The 18,681-nt window shown below is 41.1% G+C and overlaps 1 protein-coding gene across 2 annotated transcripts in view; it reads left to right on the forward strand.

Moving 5' to 3' along the window:
* kcnab1a (potassium voltage-gated channel subfamily A regulatory beta subunit 1a) overlaps positions 1-18,681 on the forward strand; it is a 120,828-nt gene that overhangs the window by 3,958 nt on the left and 98,189 nt on the right. Inside the window, exon 1 of one of the 2 annotated variants that reach the window (XM_079679271.1) lies at positions 6,417-7,111. The exons of the other annotated variant lie outside the window; for it this stretch is intronic. Within the exon in view, the coding sequence (XP_079535397.1) occupies positions 6,834-7,111 (278 nt within the window). The 5' untranslated portion in view covers positions 6,417-6,833. Of the gene's footprint in view, positions 1-6,416; positions 7,112-18,681 lie in introns of those variants that run through there. 2 annotated transcript variants of the gene reach the window in all.

Consider the following 18,681-nt stretch of genomic DNA (forward strand, 5'->3'; position numbering starts at 1 on the left):
AATTCGTCCCAAAGTCAACGTGTTTGTCACATGAAATAAGGTCTGAAGAGATTTCACAATTTGTTCTACGACAATATTACCACACTCGTCAATCTCTGATACTTATATTGTCATCAAAACGGCTAACAAGTGACTAAATGAGACTACTCAACATCATTAGCCGCATTCGGCTTAGTGGTGGTGATGCGAACCCATGCCACTTAGCAATTTACCACTTCTTGTTCCCTCGTCTTGAAGCAATAAACAACAGAGCCAGTCAGCAACAAACATGTGTTTTCCACTGAGCTTATTTTCTGCATTACACCGAAATCCGATGGGGAAATCCCATCCCATGCTTTTTGTTGAACGAGCCGTTGCCATACTTTCCAGGCTGTCGTTCACAACAGTTTTGAAAGTTTGAACATTAGTGCAGCAAGTGGTGGTTATCATATCTTGTCATCTCCTCCCTTTCTATGTCTCCTCTCCTTTTTCTCACACATGGATTTCTTCCCTTCCTTTTTCTTTCCATATTTCCCTCTTGTCACTCAAGTCTCCTTTCTTGTTGCTAAATGTCTAATCCGACTGGGTCCCATTCCAATCATTCAAGTCTAAAGCCTTGCATTCATGCCTTTCTCATTTCCTCTTATCTCCTCTCCTCTCTTTTTTTCTCACTCTCCTTATTCACAATGCATCCCTGCTGGTTTGGTCTCTGTTCTCTCTATCATTTAGAAAAACAAAGTAGAGCAAAGACAAGAGGATGACGGGAGACGAACCGAGGGTGCAGTGTGACAAAACATTTCAGGATCTTTTGATTTTGTACAGCAACAAAGCAGAAGAGTTTAGAGCTCGAACGGATTTTCTATCATCGAAATCTGTTTGTTCACTATATGCAAAGAAAGAATTGGCTGTTACAGACTCATATGACCAGATATTTTTGTCAGAAGCTTCAAACTGTTTCATGTGTTTCATGTGAAAGATTAATGAAACGTGAATTCTGGCAGCTGCTAAGTGCTCTGTGATCATTTTTTGGCCTTTTTTTTACATCAGAGGTCACAGAATTACACAATTCAATTGGGTAACAAATTACATTTCCATAACTACATTATCAACTGAAAATACTGCTGATGTTTAGTCTTAAAAATGATGTTATTTAGGAGTTAGTTTGGCGACATGTCAGTGGTTGCACTTACTTCTTAACGGGCTCATAAAGACACGATGGCAGCCTCTCGTGGCTCCACTGACAGATTGACATGTGCATGTGTGTGTGTGCGTGTGCGTGTGTGTTTGCATGTGTGTGTGTGCGTGTGCGTATGTGTTTGCATTTGTGTGTGTGCGTGTGTGTGTTTGCATGTGTGTGTGTGCGTGTGTGTGTGTGCATGTTTGTGTGTGTATTTAATAGGCATGTTTCTGAAGCTCAGTGCAAGGACCAATAAAAATGACTACACTGTGTGAATCACTACAAAATCAACACAACACACTTACAGATATATTCTCACACAGATACACAGATCACAAAAAAACTGTTTCATAATTCATTACCCCTGGAGAATCGATACTGATCATTAGTGTGTGATCACTGGGACTCCATTTTTATAACAGGGAGTGAATAAAAGGACGATTAACGATCGAATGTGACCTAGAAAACACATGAGCATGAAACCCTTCAAAAGTCCCTTTCTTGCCAATCAGCCAACTTGTGCCTCACACACACACACACACACACACACACGCACGCACACGCACACGCACACGCACACGCACACACACACACACACACACACACACACACACACACACACACACACATTGTTGCCAGCTTCCCTCTGAGCCCATGACGTGGATGCCAAACAGCATGAGGTCGCTGGGTATCCTCTCTCTAATTTGAATCAGAAGAATTGCTATCAAATGTTCAGCTCTCCAGTGATTCTGCATAACAACTGGGGCAGAATGTAACCACAGAAATCCAGGGCTTTTAAAACCGAGCTAAAAATAACCTACCGGCTTAAAATACGAATTTTTTTTGCTTTTCCAAATTCATTCAACGCTGGTTGAATAAATGTTGATAGCGATACTGTATTGCAGACTTAATCGTCGCATGGATTAATTTAATGTTCAATAAATTATCAGTCAAAGGTGGGGTAGGTAAGTTTGAGAAATCGGCTCGAGATACCCTTTTTGTTATTTCCATGGAATGCTCTTAACATCTTGATAGCAATGAATATCTGAAGTGTTTCACAAAAAATACATAAAAAAATTTCATCTGTGGAAGCCTTAGTACTGTAAAAAGCACGACCAATCATCTGAGCCGGCCCGGCTAAAATAACTGGATGGCCTACCTGCCTGTCAGCCTTCCATCTGTGCACAAACTTATCTCGTGCCCTCATTGGTCATGTGCGCATTCGTGTGTGTTGGAGGAGGGGCTCTGTAAGGAAGTCTGAAGGAAGGGGCAGATTTTTTCCGTCTGTGTATTTTCAAATTCTAGCGCACTCGAGCTGCTTTCTCCAAAATTACCTACCCCACCTTTAAAGGTCCTTGTAATCCATTTTCTGTCACAACAATCACCTTGTACATCTTGTTTGTTTAGCCTTTATTTAACCAGGTGAAAGCCCCTTGAGATCAAAAGATCTCTTTTTCAAGGGTGACCTGCAAATCTTTCTTAAGATGGTGTTGGTTGTTCTATTGTATTGCGTTAAGATAAATGTCCAACAACACAAGCCATCAGTGCACCTGTCCAAGCCCCTGCAGTGCAGAACCTGTAAGGTTAAGGCAAAGATGATCGTTTTTGGTTCAAATAGTAGCCTGCATTTTTCTGTTTCTGTTTGGTTGGTTTGTCAGCAGGATAACAGAAAAAACAACAATCAACCCATCAGTGTGCTAATCAACAAGCAAACGTTAGCTTTCTAGCTAACTAGCAAACGTTAGCCATCTATAGCCTATAACAAGCCAACTAGCAAACGTTAGCTACCTACTTTACGGGCTATCTAGCTAGCTATCCCCTTGGTGGCTCTCATAATTTAAATTGGAATATTATTCCACACCCTATGGTCAAACTTGGAGTCTGCAGCTTTGTCTAGTGATTTGACTGTGAGGCTGTTGACATGTGTTTTTTGGATGCTTTCATACAGCTAGCAGCTTCTCACAGATCCGAACATCCACAAAATTGCACAATTTTAATAACTAATCTCTTATTGGTAATCTATATGGTTAGTTTCCCGACTGAAAAAGTGTTCAAACTTAAAATCAGTTTCTGTTTCTTTGTCTGGTCAAGGTTGATAAAGCTTACACCGCTGTGCACAGGAATACGGTTTAACCAGAGGTACCAACACATAAGGCAACCACTGGAGCACGCGAAGCACGAGGTGAATGACAGCCAACAGGCTCACTGCCCTTCTCTAACCAGGTATTGGCTATTAATATCCTCCCACTTGGCACCAGCAGACAAAGGTGTGGCAACATGATACAGCGAGGAACAAGTACACATGTTCCAGTAGAGCTTGATGGATGAAGTGTGGAGCTGCTGCCAAGAGTAATTGTTCGATTCACACGACAACTACCTTTGCACTGAGCAGGATAACCTATCTATCTCATGATCTCATTCTGTTGGATGTAGCCAAACCATAAAATTCACGATTTATCTCCTTGGTTCACCTTTTATTACAGATTAAGAAACGCTGATTTCCATATAAAGTATTTTGTACAGTCAATGTAATATAATGTTATCTCCCGCGTTGAGCTCTCAACCTTCAGCTTTTTTCAGATTTTCAATGATAGTAACAATGGGATTTAATGGAGGATGTAGGCCAGCACATTGGTGTTAAACGGGACTGTCCCTCAGGGCTGGGGTCTGATCACTGGCATAATTATTGCTTGAGCTTTCTCATTCAAGTAAACAACATGGAAATATTATTTGTATACATTGCGGCGATAGAGAGCTGCATTATTGTGAATGCAAATTTCAATTCATCTTTTTCTTTTTAAATGTATGCATAAAGAAATGTACTGTGTTGTGCTATATTATGCTGCTCTACTCATTCGGTTTCTGTCAAGCTATGCACCAGTGAGTAATTATCAGACATATGCAATTATTGTACAGGGATTCACTCAGTGGAAGGAGTACAGGAGTAAAGATGGCTAATTAGTCTCAGGGTAAATGAAGCTGATGGGAAAAGCTCAGAATAACATTCGTACTTAAAGGGGCCCTCTGATGCCCAATTTAAAGCTGTCATGCTCAAAAAGGTCTTTACTTCCTGTATTTTCACCCTCTGTCTGAAACCATGAGTCCAGTCTGCTCTTGGTTAGTTGGTCGGCGCTAGTGATGTCACTATGTTATTGAAGTAAACAAAGGAGTCCAATGGAGGGGTTTCAGGAATGGGGGGGTGAGAAACTCCCTCTCGAGGGAATATGAGATTTTAGCCTTTGAAGACCATTATGCACACAAACCTATATAACACACTACCAGAAAGGATAAAAGCATAAAAGGTACCAATTAGGTGAGAAAAGTTTACATTAATAAAAAGCAGTGGGACTTTGCATTTTTTTCATAATGCAGGATTCCATTATCCTCAACTGCACCCCCCAAACTAACCTCTCTCTGATCCCCCTCCCCCTTTTTGTTGATATTTTTGTCAGTGACTCACCTGCCCACATGCTGAGCGGCTTTAAAGAAGAATGTGATTGTTAAGAACACCAGAGGTCAAAATAATAGGGAAAAAACAACACCTAACAATTCAATGTGAGGGGAACGGTAAAATAACTCTTTATTGCAAGAAACAGCATTTATTTGTTGTTGTGACTCTAACATTGGCTGTATATGCATTGCATGTGTTTGCATACCCGTACAGTGTGTATGCTCCCTGTGTATGCTTCGAGTGGCTATAAATATGCTGTTGAAAATCGTTGCATAAGCTCAGCTGACATTCCTGCTGCAGGGCAGGATCAGTTTTTCCACCCATCCTGTCGGACAATGGACACAGCTGCCCCTCCGCCTCAGCCTGCACCTTGCTTATTCTGTGTATGAAGGTGTGTGTGTGTGTGTGTGTGTGTGTGTGTGTGTGTGTGTGTGTGTGTGTGTGTGTGTGTGTGTGTGTGTGTGTGTGTGTGTGTGTGTGTGTGTGTGTGTGTGTGTGTGTGTGCGTGTGTGTGTGCATGTACCATGTGTACTTGGCATCAGTACAATCACTTTCAGACTCAGGTTCACCTTAGTTCAGTATATGGTGGAATAAAGTTACGATAGAAATTAAATTGTGGTTGTATTGAGCACGTTCTGTTGTTGCACGTTGTTTATTTGTGCAATTTTTATATTGTTTTAGACTGAATCAGAGTTGGAAGAACATATTTAACTTAAGTAGAAGTACCAACTTTATAATCCCTGAACGTCAACAAGCCTCCGGTCCCAGCTGTGTGCATCACTTGGTAGTGTCCCGTGGTTTCCGTTGTGTTTTGAGCTTCTTGCAGCGTTTGATTCTATGGGCATGTTGGACCTATCAACGTGTGTGTTCTTTGGCCAAGTAACAACTACTGTAATCATTCGTTGATCACCGGGGTGCTTGCGTACATGCATGCATTCGCTGGTGTATAGAAATAGGCATTCGTCATGATTCCCACAATACACTGACAGACCAGACGTGATGTCATTCAACTCTCCCCAGAGGGGGCCAGAAGTGAGAGATGATGTGTGTGTGTGTGTGTGTGTCTGTCTGTCTGTCTGTCTGTCTGTCTGTCTGTCTGTCTGTCTGTCTGTCTGTCTGTCTGTCTGTCTGTCTGTCTGTCTGTCTGTCTGTCTGTCTGTCTGTCTGTCTGTCTGTCTGTCTGTCTGTCTGTCTGTCTGTCTGTCTGTCTGTCTGTCTGTCTGTCTGTGTGTGTGTGTGTGTGTGTGTGTGTGTGTGTGTGTGTGTGTGTGGTTCACTTCATTATGAAAACACTGCCCACAGGCTCTGCAATTGTGCATAACTCGCTGTGGGCTTGTCTGAGAGTGTGTGTGTTTATTTGAGGTGTTTTTATGGGCGAAACTCCAGAGTGCATTGTGTTTAGGGAGCGAGGGAAGGCACGGTTAAAAAGAGACGGACAAGAGATCAAAAAGGAAATTGTAAGTCAGTAAAAAATGACATATTTGTGTATTGTTGCTTGATAAAAAGAAACGAGACGCATCTGCTGCAGAAGAGTAAAGAGAGGAAATCAGGAGTAAGAAAAAGGGCTTGTGACAGAGGGAATACTGAGATACAAAGGAGGGATGATGGGGAAAGAGTGAGAGGATAAGAGGGAGTTGGAGAGAAAAGGGGTAAAAGAAGGAAGAGAGAGTGAGAGAGAATCATACAGAGAGAGGGAGGGAGAAAGAGAGGGAGGGAGGCGGGAAAAAAATGTCCCAGATTCCCATGCCATTTAATAGGGAGCAAAACCAAACTGAGCTTATAATGTAGACAGGCTGAGCAGGGGGCAAAGTGACAGAGTGTGTGTGACAGAGAGAGCTGTCTCTATATCTCTCTCTGTGTGTGTGTGTGTGTTCAGGGAACGTGTGTGCAAAGAAAGGCCTGTTTTTTCTTCTTCTGGATGTGCAGCCTGTAGATAGATTGGACTGCAGTTTAATTATGGGCTCTGGCATTCTGTTGCATTTTGGATTTTCCTTAAAGAAGAAGAACATCCTGAATGTGGAGCTTTATCCAGGGGAATCCTTGACTGTCCTTTGAGCGGTAATCACACTCACACACACATTCACTAGAGTCCTGTGCTCCATGTAGCGCTGTGTGGGCGAGGCGGCCTACCTGGATTACTCTGCAGAGCGTACATGTTCGTGGGACAGACTCACAGAAGACGGGAGAGACTGAAAGAGAGGGTAAAGTGAAGAAGACCGCAGGAAGATGTACCTGTACAAAGCGGCATGCCCAGACATCCCTAACCCCAAGCAGAAGGGGTCCAGGAGTCAGGGAGGAGGTCAGGGAGGGGTCCAGAACCAAGGCCTGGGGCAGGGACGACTCGGCAGGGAGGCCACGGTGAAAAGACCCTACGCCCCTCTGATGCTGTGGACACAGAAAAAACCCAACGCTGTAGCACAGCTCAAACAGCTGGAGGAGTTCCTCAACTTCCACACGCTGTCGCTGCACGACACGGTGAAGAGCCAGACAGGCATGGTCTACAGGTAACCCCTCTGTGTGTGTGTGTGTGTGTGTGTGTGTGTGTGTGTGTGTGTGTGTGTGTGTGTGTGTGTGTGTGTGTGAGTGTGTGTGTGTGTGTGTATGTGTATGTGTTTGTGTGTGTGTGATTGTTTAACTGACGTTCCTGTAGCAGTATACTATAAAGCTGCATCCACATGGTAGTTATGACTGCGCTAACGTTGCCATTGTGTTTCTATGGTGAGAGCGATGCTAGGTTGAAGTGCTAGCCTTGACATTGTGCTCAAATTTGTTGCTGAACCTGAACATTTGATTTAGTCAAACGCTGACCTTTCAACGTGTAACCAATCAGATAGCAGCTGTAGCGCCGTAAGCTAGCAGGGGATTTATTGATAGAAACAAAACTTAACCAGGTGTTTTTACTTTGCCCAAACTCGACGTTAACAAAGAGCAAATTCCATATCGTGTGAAGGCAGCTTAAAGCCTTGCTGCGAAAACAAGGGTTAACCGGCTCAGGGACTTCAGATGGAAAGTTGCTTTTAGCTCAAATATGGCGTATTGCATCTTTTCATTTTCTGAGATTAATATCTTTTTTTATGGTTTTGTTCAATAAATACATAAGTAAATGATATCAATGAAAATAACAGACTTCAAATGGCTGATGTTTTGAAGTAGAATATTTAACTGTTCAATATTTTTAGTTTCTAAGATCATTCACATTATGAGTGTTTCTCAGGTACTGGTAGAGAAGTACAGCCGTCATGTGTTTGTTGTTTTTCCTCTAGTTTGTTATGTGTGACATTGCATCATGTTGGTCATGGCGTTCATTCAACATTATTCTTCTCCACAACACAATGAAGGCAGAGCAGCTACTTGCTGTTTTGTAGCCTGAGGGCTGAGCAGCGATCCAAAATTTGATTTAGTCAAACGCTGACCTTTCATCGTATAACCAATTAGATAGCAGCTGTAGCGCCGTAAGCTAGCAGGGGATTTATTGATAGAAACAAAACTTAACCAGATGTTTTTACTTTGCTCAAACTCATCGCTGCTCAGCCCTCAGGCTACAAAACAGCAAGTAGCTGCTCTGCCTTCATTGTGTTGTGAAGAAGAATAATATTGAATGAAGAATTTCTTTCTCCACTATATTTTCTATTGTTGGATGTATCTTGTTATTTGTAGCGACATATTCTGCCCATTTTCAGGTTCATATTTGTATTTTGTGCCTCTCCTGTGTCTAATGTGTCCATGCTTAAGTTCAAAAAGGTCTTTATTTCTCTCATACTGCCTGTGCTGCAACACCTCATTTCACCCTCTGTCTGAAACCAGAGCCCATTCTGCTCTGATTGTCTAGCTGGGCGGCTTTGTTGTGATGAGTCAACCGCTCAGAGATGTCCCACCCCTTAGCCTATCAAGTTCAATGTGTTGGAGTGCTAGCCAATAGCAGTGCAAGTGTTACATAGTGATGTCATTATGTTCTGGAAGTAAACAAAGGAGTCCAATGGAGGCGTTTCAGGCAGGCGGGAGTGTGTGGGAGAGAAACTCCCACTGGAGGGAACACAGGGATTTTAGCCTTTGCAGACCATTCACATGAACAAAAACCTAAATAACACTACAAGGGAAAATCATTATTTATCGATGAATGTTGCCTGATCCAAAGGCTCTCTACTACAGACATCCTCTGTCCTCTATAGGCATTACAAACACAACATGCCAATGTAAGTAGCGAAACACCTGAGCAATTTTCCTTTTTAATTTCAGCCAACAGTAATGCCAACAAAAATAGGCTCCGCAGTGTTGATGAGGAAAGAGGTGCCCGTGTATTTTATTTTTGGACAGACTGCTGCTGGCTTAACATTTCCATGAACTGTATTTCGGTCATTTGAACCGCCCAGTGCAGACGCTCTCATCACTGATTCTGGGTCTACATTCTGCAAACATATTTGACTATATCACCATCCGTGTAATAATAAACAGAAATTTGTTGTGTGGGTACAGAGGATGTGACAGCATTGAGCGAGACCTTTCCATAACCCCACTGTGTCCACTACTGGAGGGAGGAAGAGGGGAAAAGTCGGGGGGTGATGGCAGTCTGTTTCCCTGTTGGGTCCACCTGGCTATGGGAGCTCATATGGCCCTGTGCTGTGAACATTTCACCTTGGGACTGTGGCATATGTGTGTACATGGGCCTGTGGGTGTGTGCTTCATCATATCAGTTCATCGGCATGGTGACCTCTTCAAACAGCTGGCTGCCTATTTCCAGACCTTTCCCAGATTAGTATGTGTCAGTGGTCAAAGACCTGAGCCCTCTGACACAAACATACACTCAGGAGAGAAAATCTACTTTCATTCAGGGACATTTTATTTCTCCATAATAGAATTGATGAAACTGGGCTTGATCCACAACTGGGCCTCGTACAAGTGTTACATTGAAAAACACACCCAGCGCTTTTTATTGTTTCTATAAAAGCTAACGATATCTCAACAACGTATCACCTCACATGACACACTACCTACACTACCCTTGCATTTGATTTTCTGTTTGTGCTACTAATTTGTTTGACATGTTTTTTTTTCACCATCAAAAGATGCTTGCTCTCACACTTTGTCTGATTGAGCTTCACCACTCAGTCTGACAGCCGCTCATTGAGGAGGACTATCTGCGTACGGAGTTATTTGAAACTATTTCATGTTTTACAACTGAGCCAGGAAGCAAAGCTCTCAATCTACCGGGCCATCTTCGTCCCCTATCCTCACTTATGGTCATGTTCATCTTTTAAACAAAGAAATGTCCGCTCAGGACACTCAATTGTAGGGTGTTATAATTTATTTCCCTTTTGAATACTTTATAGGGGTTTTAACATAAATATTAGGGAAATGTTAGTGATCATGCAGAAAGGCTTCTTTTTTTATTAATCCCGTGATACCTTAATGGTGTCCTGACCCGACACTCTCAAACTAAATCCTCTTAATAAATTAATATTCAAACCCAATGTTTGAAGACGCACTAACATGCATGCTTTCTTTTACAAACCTTGTGTTCATTTTAAATAAAAAAAGCATTATATGAAGACAAAGAAAGACAAACTAGATGCAGGTCTGCAGCTTCAGCTTCACATTGTGTCCTCGCATGACCTGCAGATTATTATTCATGACTGTGTACGTAGGTGTGTGTTAGGCTTGGTGTGTGCTTTCAGTTGTGAAATCTGTGTGTGTGCTTATTTTCTCTGTGTGTTCACCTCATTGTGGGCCAGATATATTGTCGCTGTATGTGGCAACGTTGGTGAACCGTGTTGGAAGAGCAGGGATCCACCACTTTGTTCCAGGGAGTCGTTTCTAAAAAAAACCTTAAGAAAGATTTGACAGTCAGCCAGTCTGTCCTTGAACGCCTCATCACTGAATAAACATTCGGCGTAGGTTGACTCTGTTTTCTTCTTCTTCTTCTTGCAGGAAATTAATTAGGACGAGCTACATATTTTTCTTGAAATGTCTTTCTTTTGTTGCAATCTCATTTATTATAACCATATTTAATGGTTTAAAGTTTTCACACGCTTTGTGTAAATATGAAAACATGCTCGGATGAAATATTGTTTTTGGGTATATCATTCAAGGGGATACATTACTTGTTAGACCGTTTTATCCAAAGCGACTTACATACTCAATACTGTGGGCAATCCCCACGGGAGCAATTTGGGGTGAAGTGTCTCAGGGACACAACGACATGCTGACTGCAGTGGGGTTTGAACCTGTGACCCCCTGATCCGAACACCAACACTCTAACCACTGCGCCACATGCCTCCTTGATACCAGCTGATTAAGTGCTGAAGGCACGATCCATCTTTTCATTTGGGGAACTAAATGAATATTAAGCTGTGATATGAACTGTCCTGTAAAAAACTAAACTAAAATATAAATCTAGAACATCCCCTTTTAACCCAAATTGCGAATGCACTCCGCTGATTTTTTATCACAAAGCCCAAATTACAGCAGTCCTAAATTCAATAAGCCTGGTGGGGATATATTAATCAGAAGCCTAGGATATTATTGGATACGGCAGCAGGGGATGCTGGGTAAAGGAGTGACAGCGAGGGGGCATTTAGACCTCCAGGGGGCAGAAGGTCACATTATGAAGCATTTACCATGTGCTTGTGTGTGTGTGTGTGTGTGTGTGTGTGTGTGTGTGTGTGTGTGTGTGTGTGTGTGTGTGTGTGTGTGTGTGTGTGTGTGTGTGTGTGTGTGTGTGTGTGTGTGTGTGTGTGTGTGTGTGTGTGTGTGTGTGTGCAGTCAGGATGTTTGTCGGTCTGTCTGATTCAAAGAGCTCTGCCTGCTGATAGCCCTCAGTGTGAAGGTGACAGTTACAGTTTGTTCTTCTACTTCCTCTGTCCCTCAATTCTTCTTATACTATGTTCTTATTTGTTGTCATTATATTTTTCCTTCAAACAACTTTTTTTAAAAACAGCTTTAAGTAGGAAAAATGTGTAGGAGCTTCAAATATCCCTCTGTATTATTAGGGTGACTCTCTGCATCTGAATCTGAATCTGTCAGCATATACAGGTGCACTTTTTAAAACATATATATGATCATTATTTGCTAGTGCTTATTCAACACTATTTAGCACTGCAAATGTACTCTACCCCTTTTTGGGAAATAAAGATTAAACTGCACTTAGTAGTGTTTTTAGCCTCGACAATACTTTGAAGAAATAAAACAAAACAACACAGTGCTGTTTGATCCCCAAATAAGAGAAAGCAACAGTGACTGTGTGTTGCATGCAGCCAGTTGAGAGCTAATCCTCTCTGGACTGCAGCCTTGTGTCCACTCAAAGTGTTTAGACTCTGACATCTGCCTATGTAAGGAGAAGCTGTCCAGGCACGCAACTTTATTTATTATGGTGCCTGAATAGAGTGAAGAGTTGGAGGAGGAGGGGTGAGAAGAGACAAAGCTAAATATACAGAAATAATAGGACCAATTTAAAGAGGACATATTATGCTAAGTTTCAGGTTTATATTCTGTGCCCCTGCTGTGTCATGTCTCCATGCTTTAATGCTCCAAAAGGTCTTTATTTTTCTCATACTGCCTGTGCAGACCAATTATATGCACAATAACCTATAACACACTACAGGAAAGGGGGAAACCCCAAAAAGCATCAAAGTGCCTTTTTAGAAATCAAAAGAATGAATCAGATATCACAAAATGTAAACTCTCGCTAAAGAAGTAAAGTGGTGTGTGTTCTCATGAGGGGTTGATCTGTCTCATTTTATATTGAAGTGATAGTTTGAGCGTGTCAGTCTTTGTTCTTAACCGGAGCCTAATGAAGCCGTAACATCGACACTCGAGAAGCAGTGAGTGAAATTGTGCACTCAACCAGTGATTCAAAGACCATGCACACACACACACACACACACACACACACACACACACACACACACACACACACACACACACACACACACACACACACACACACACACACACACACACACACACACACACACACACACACACACACACACACACACACACACACACACACACACACACACACACAATCTGATACAGAGATAAATGCGTCAATTGCTCATCCTTTATTCATCTTGGAAAACATGTGAATATTTAACAAAGGAATACGGTATCCCCACTAAATACTTAATTGGTCAGGCCTGTCACAGCAGAAGTGTGTGTGTGTGTGTGTGTGTGTGTGTGTGTGTGTGTGTGTGTGTGTGTGTGTGTGTGTGTGTGTGTGTGTGTGTGTGTGTCTGTATGTTGTGTTTTTGTTTGTGGGGAATTGCATCCAATTGTATTTCACACTCATTATGTCTTTTTTATTAGTGGGAAATGTATTACAATGTAGTTGTAAGATCAACTTTCTTTTTAATCTGTTTCCAATACTGTATACAAAAAGGTAACAAAAAATAAGCTTTTATTCAGAAAGATTAAAGTATTGATAGTGTTTCTTAAAAAATAAACACACTTCCAGCTAATCTCCACCTTTGTAGCCTCTGTTATTATGAATGCGTATTTACAGCCCTGCGCTGCTGGTGTGTTAAACTGTAATGGGCTTTAAACACAATGTACTGTTAGACCAACCAAGATCATTTAACACCTTTGGCTTACAACCAGTCATGTAATACATTACAGCGAGAAAGAGAGAGCATCATTTTGTAAATAAAATATGGGAAAATCCCTTTAAACAGTGGGGTTTATTTTACAGTGTGTATTATTAATTTATACACTGTTGAAGCAGCTAAATCAAGACGAATTTAAGGAGTTATTTCGCCTTTTAAAAGCCTTTTTTTTTTTCTAAAAGCCTTTTTCTACAAACCTATCCTACTTATCCATTCATTCATTTTCTTTATTTCGTGGTATCTATCAATCTTGGGGAAACAGCGCCCCTCTGGGTTGTAACGGCAGGCCTATGCTAGCGAATGATTGTGGTCATAAATGGTATTGCAGCCCGACCTAACGCGAGTTCAACTTGTGCCCAGGTGAAGCCAGCTGACATTTAAATCCGTTGATTAGCATTAAAAACAAAACCATGTAAGTTTCTCAATGTTAAACCACTTCTAGTACACTGTGAACGGACAATGTTTAAATGAAAGGACGTCGAGTCATAACCTGCTTGTTATCGTCCCATTAACGAGTGCAGAGGGACATTTTAAGACCCCGAATGGCGCCTTCTTCAAACAGCGTGAGTCAAATACACCATTATATATTGTTGTCATTAACTGTCCATATTATCATATCTCTGTGCTGTTTCTGTGGATGTACTGCTTAAATGTGATGTGTGTTGCTGCTGTGGTTACCTGCTAGTTACTTGGGTCAAGTGCATGCTTTTCTGAACACTGTTCAAAGCTGTTATTTTGAGTGTCTTTGAGCAGAGACATGTAGCCTGATTTAAAAGTTACATCATTACCTATCATGCAAAATGCACTTTTTGATTTATTTTATACATAAATGTGTGTCCCGTGCGTCGAGGAACTCACGCAGCGTCAGAAAATAAAACCCTTTCTCTCTTTTCCTCCGTACCCAAAACTTTTAAAAACGGGGGTACAACCATGGGTACAACGAGCGGATACAGATTTGCTGCCGATATTACGTAATTTCGGATGGTGGACCCACAGAAAGTTGCTATCAGAAACAATGCCTGACATGTTTTGGACATAATCTCGTCTTTGTTTACATTAGCAAGCCTCGCTAATACTCAGAGCTAACCTGTACTGGAGAGCACATGTGTTTTAAAAGCAGGAAATAAAAAAAGGAACTCACCTATAAACCTGCAAGAGAAAAAGCATTTGAGCTCCATACTGTTTCAGAAATAATCCTTGATGTGGTTTAGAACAGGATGGCGTTTTATCACAGCTGAATTTAACTGTATCTCCGGTAGAATTTTTATCAGGCATTAGCTCCGCCTCCTCTTCTTTTTTTTTCAAGCTAAGGACCCAGAATCCGCGTTTCTCTAATAGGGCTGCAAAAGAGGGGTATGAGCAGTATGAGGCATGGCTACAATGGGTGATCTGTTTGGTATTTTAAGCAAAAAACTTCACAGACATGTTTTGTATAGGTATGGCCCTACAATATATTTTTTCCAATATAGCATAATAGGTCCACTTTAAGATTGTCTCCAGTTTTAGTTTTTAGTGTCATTTATACCCTGTTTAATATGGTTTGTTTGTAGCCTGTGTTTCCTATATCTTTTAAATCAAAGTTGTGTTGTTAAATGAGTACTTACGCTGATGTGTATACGTTTTAAGTTTCAAGGCTTTTTTTATTGTCATTTGTGCATAGCTACAGTGTAGTTATGACAATGAAGATCTTAGGTCACAGTCATGTGTTTGAAACATGCACTGCTAGTTTTTGATTTGAAGATCATCTTTTTGTTATATTGCATTATTACACTAACCTGTACTCAGTGCCTTTGCTAAGCTTTGCAGATTGCTTATTTCTAATGTGAATCTGTGGCCTTATTGTTACACTGCTCGATAGTTTACTAATCACCACCAAGCAAAAGTATTACAAACATCTTTCACATTTGTATTTATATAGCCTTCCATAGTGTATATACCATGTGCTCCCACATCATGAAACATGACCAAAAAAAGGAATAACCCTTAAAAAATACTGACTCATTAAATAAATTAACGCATTGCAGTTGTAGCATCATTGTTTTAGGTTAAAATAGGTTTCATTTCTATTGACTTTTACTTTTGGTTTTCAATATACAGTCTATAATAAATCACTGAAAAGACAAACGTCCAAAATTTGGAGACAGAAATTGAATTATGTCCTGACCTGTAAATCCCTGAAACGTGAGTTGAATACCAATTACAGCAGTTTTTATTTATCTATATGGTCAGTTTAAAGCAGGATGAACAGGATGAACTGCTCGGACAGGAATCCTTTAAGTTAATTACTCTCTTCTTATCCATCTTACTGATTGATTATTGTGTGCACTGCCTGCTCTTTCTCACTTTTATAGATTTCTTTAACGACCAAGTCGCTTAGTCTTCTCTTACCTCTTCCAAAAAAATGTCTAAGCCTACATTTGGGAGGCAAGTTTCTTTTCTTGTATAGATTTTTGCACCTGATGTTTGAGGCATTTCATAAACAAACATGGCATTTATTTACCTCCTTGATTGTGTTTCTTGGGGACAAATACCTTCAACTGAGCGGCGCTATTTTGCCCTTTTGACCTCCATTACTTCTGACACTGCCTTTTCTTTGTCAAGGCCGTTTCTATATTGGTCTTAACAAGTGATAAACTGCTTCTTAATGTGACACACACACACAAATGACCAGTTCATTAGAGGTTAATGGGGGAGCTAATGCATGCTCTTAACAACTCTCATTAACAAATAAACCCACATCCTGGAAACTCAACGGGATGCATCGCTATAACTCAGGGTGTTTCTCAATGTCGAGGACGCTTGCTTGGTAGCACATGTCTTCCGAGTCACTTGCTTCAGAAGCGAGGCAAGAATCCTTCCTAGCCTCGGAAAACAAAGAATTGTGGAACATGCTAACAGGTGTGCCGGTGTGCGTCATATGCGAGGCCCCGCTTTAAATGGAGTGCGATTTCCGCCAAAGATTTGGAAATTGGTCCGTGCGCAAAGCATTGTGGGGATTTTAAGACCGCGGAGTCTACACATGTGCAGCCTCGAAATTTCTCGCTACAAAGTACGCCGGCCTCGTTAGAATTCCAAGTATGCTGGACATTGGAACAGTCCTTCGGCAGCACTCGATGACGTAGTATGCTTGAAATAGTGGCTCTGGAGCATCCTTACTCGACATTGAGAAACACACACACACACACACACTCACTCACTCACTCACTCACTCACTCACTCACTCACTCACTCACTCACTCACTCACTCACACAGCACTAGCTATCAGAGTGATGTTATAATTTCTGGATCACTCCCTGAAACGCTCTCGGCTTCAGAAATGACCGTATGTTTTAGAAAAATACAAACATATATTCTTTACACATAGAAAGACATTTGGTGAATAAATATCCTCAGAACAGAAGGTGGGGAAAATTGTCCTTATTTTTGTATTTTGCGTTCACAATTATTTGTATCCCTAATCGGCTAAGGTAAACATTTACATTATTACTTATTCTTGCTTGTTTGAAAGTCATGGTGTTTAAGCAACACAAATTCAACAGCTCTGAGATTTCACATAAAATGTTTTGGAGCACTAGCCAACAGAAGCGCAAATGTTACATAGTGATGTCATTATGCCTTTGAAGACCAGTGTTTCCCCTATATACAAATAGCGGCGGCGCAGCGTTTCTGTTTTTGTAGTCTATTTGTCTTTTGTAGAGATTTTTCATTTATTCTTTATATATAAAATCTCGCCTAAAATCTCGCCTAGGGCAGCAAATTGTCTAGAACCGGCCCTGGTACTAGGCCTGAAGAACCTTTCTTGTCCTGCACATAGAAACAAATTGGCGGGGCACACTTCGCACACACTAAAACATTCCAGGTGCCTTAGCACCGCTGCTATGACTCCATCCTAGGGTAAACACTGAAGACCATTTAGATGCAACAAAAACCTAAATAACACACAACAGGAAAGTGAACACCCCTAAAAGCAGAACTGGGCCTCTTTAATAATGCTAAAATTGCAATTGCACGGCCTATAGATTGTTTCTTTGGTTCTTCTCTTCTCTATTTCGTTTTTTAGTGTTTCAACTTTTCATTAGTTGGGCACAGACTGTGATAAGAGGAACAAAACACCGTCTATTAGGACATGAATGTGTCTTTGTCTCTCCCCGCTCTGCTCTTTAAGTCACCCTCTCTTGGTATCTGTCCATTATTGATGAGGGCTGATAAGCGGTTATTTAAGAGGCAGCGCTGTCCTTGTGTCTCTCTGAGGTCGTCTGAGGATAACCCCCCGGTGCAGCTTCATCTTACTTTCCCACACTTCTTTATGTAAAAGGAAAGGAGTCGTGCCAGCTTTAACACACTTGTCTTTTTAATGAAACTATTAGCTGATTTTCAAGGTGACTTGGAAGGCTTTAGCCAGATCCAAAGTTTCTTAATGATGCAGTCTGTCTGAGCACATATTCATGTAACTCAGTTATAAATCCCCACAGGGACTCACTAAGGGTTAGGGGGGGGGGGGGGGGGGGGGGGTTACTCTAAAAGTGTAATCTATTATAATAGTTACATATAAAAAAGTAATCTAATCTGAGTATCACAATATAAAAGTAATGTAACCTGATTACTTTCTGTTGCTTTTGGATTAACGCAATATCAAATGCGATGCAGATAAATCCAAGAGAAATGAAATATCAAACGGATGTTTTTTACTGAAGTGTATTATGTAAGACAGAACAACTTAGAGAAGAAGAAACCAAGATATTTAGGATAAAAAATCATTTTATTTAAAGGGAAACCTTCCTTCATTCAGCATATTCAGAAACAACAACAAAGAAACACATGAGAACATACTACAGTTTAAAAAAGCAGAAATAAAATATGAGCCCACAGAAAATGCTCCATTTTAGTTTCATACACACAGTTCAGCTCACACACACTATTTGATTAACATATAGGTTCACCTACTGAATGAAAAACAGAACAAATGAACCAAAGAAAGTGAGAACCATAAAGCAGATTCAGGCAGTAGGCGTATAGATTCACATTTGAAGTATTAGCCTACAGTACGGCTTACAGAGAAGAAATAACATCTGATCCTTTTACGACAAACACTATCTGCTCTTTTTAGTTTTTAAATGTAATTCTGCTAAAGTTCCATACTTCTTAGAAACGTACAAGAAATCAGATTTTTCTTTCTGGTGTCCTGATTACATAATCATGTTACCTGTAAACCCCAGGCCTGTTCACTAATAGGTGGGTTTGTAAGGAGGGGATGTGGGACGGGACTATTTTCTTCTCACCATCTTGCTGTGTGTGTGTGTGTGTGTGTGTGTGTGTGTGTGTGTGTGTGTGTGTGTGTGTGTGTGTGTGTGTGTGTGTGTGTGTGTGTGTGTGTGTGTGTGTGTGTGTGTGTGTGTGTGTGTGTGTGTGTGTGTGTGTGTGTGTGTGTGTGTGTGTGTTGCAGTGAGAGCCGGAGAGATGTCCTGTAAGTTGT

This window comes from Notothenia rossii (genome assembly GCF_949606895.1).
Source record: "Notothenia rossii genome assembly, chromosome: 4".
NCBI classification, from domain to species: domain Eukaryota; kingdom Metazoa; phylum Chordata; class Actinopteri; order Perciformes; family Nototheniidae; genus Notothenia; species Notothenia rossii.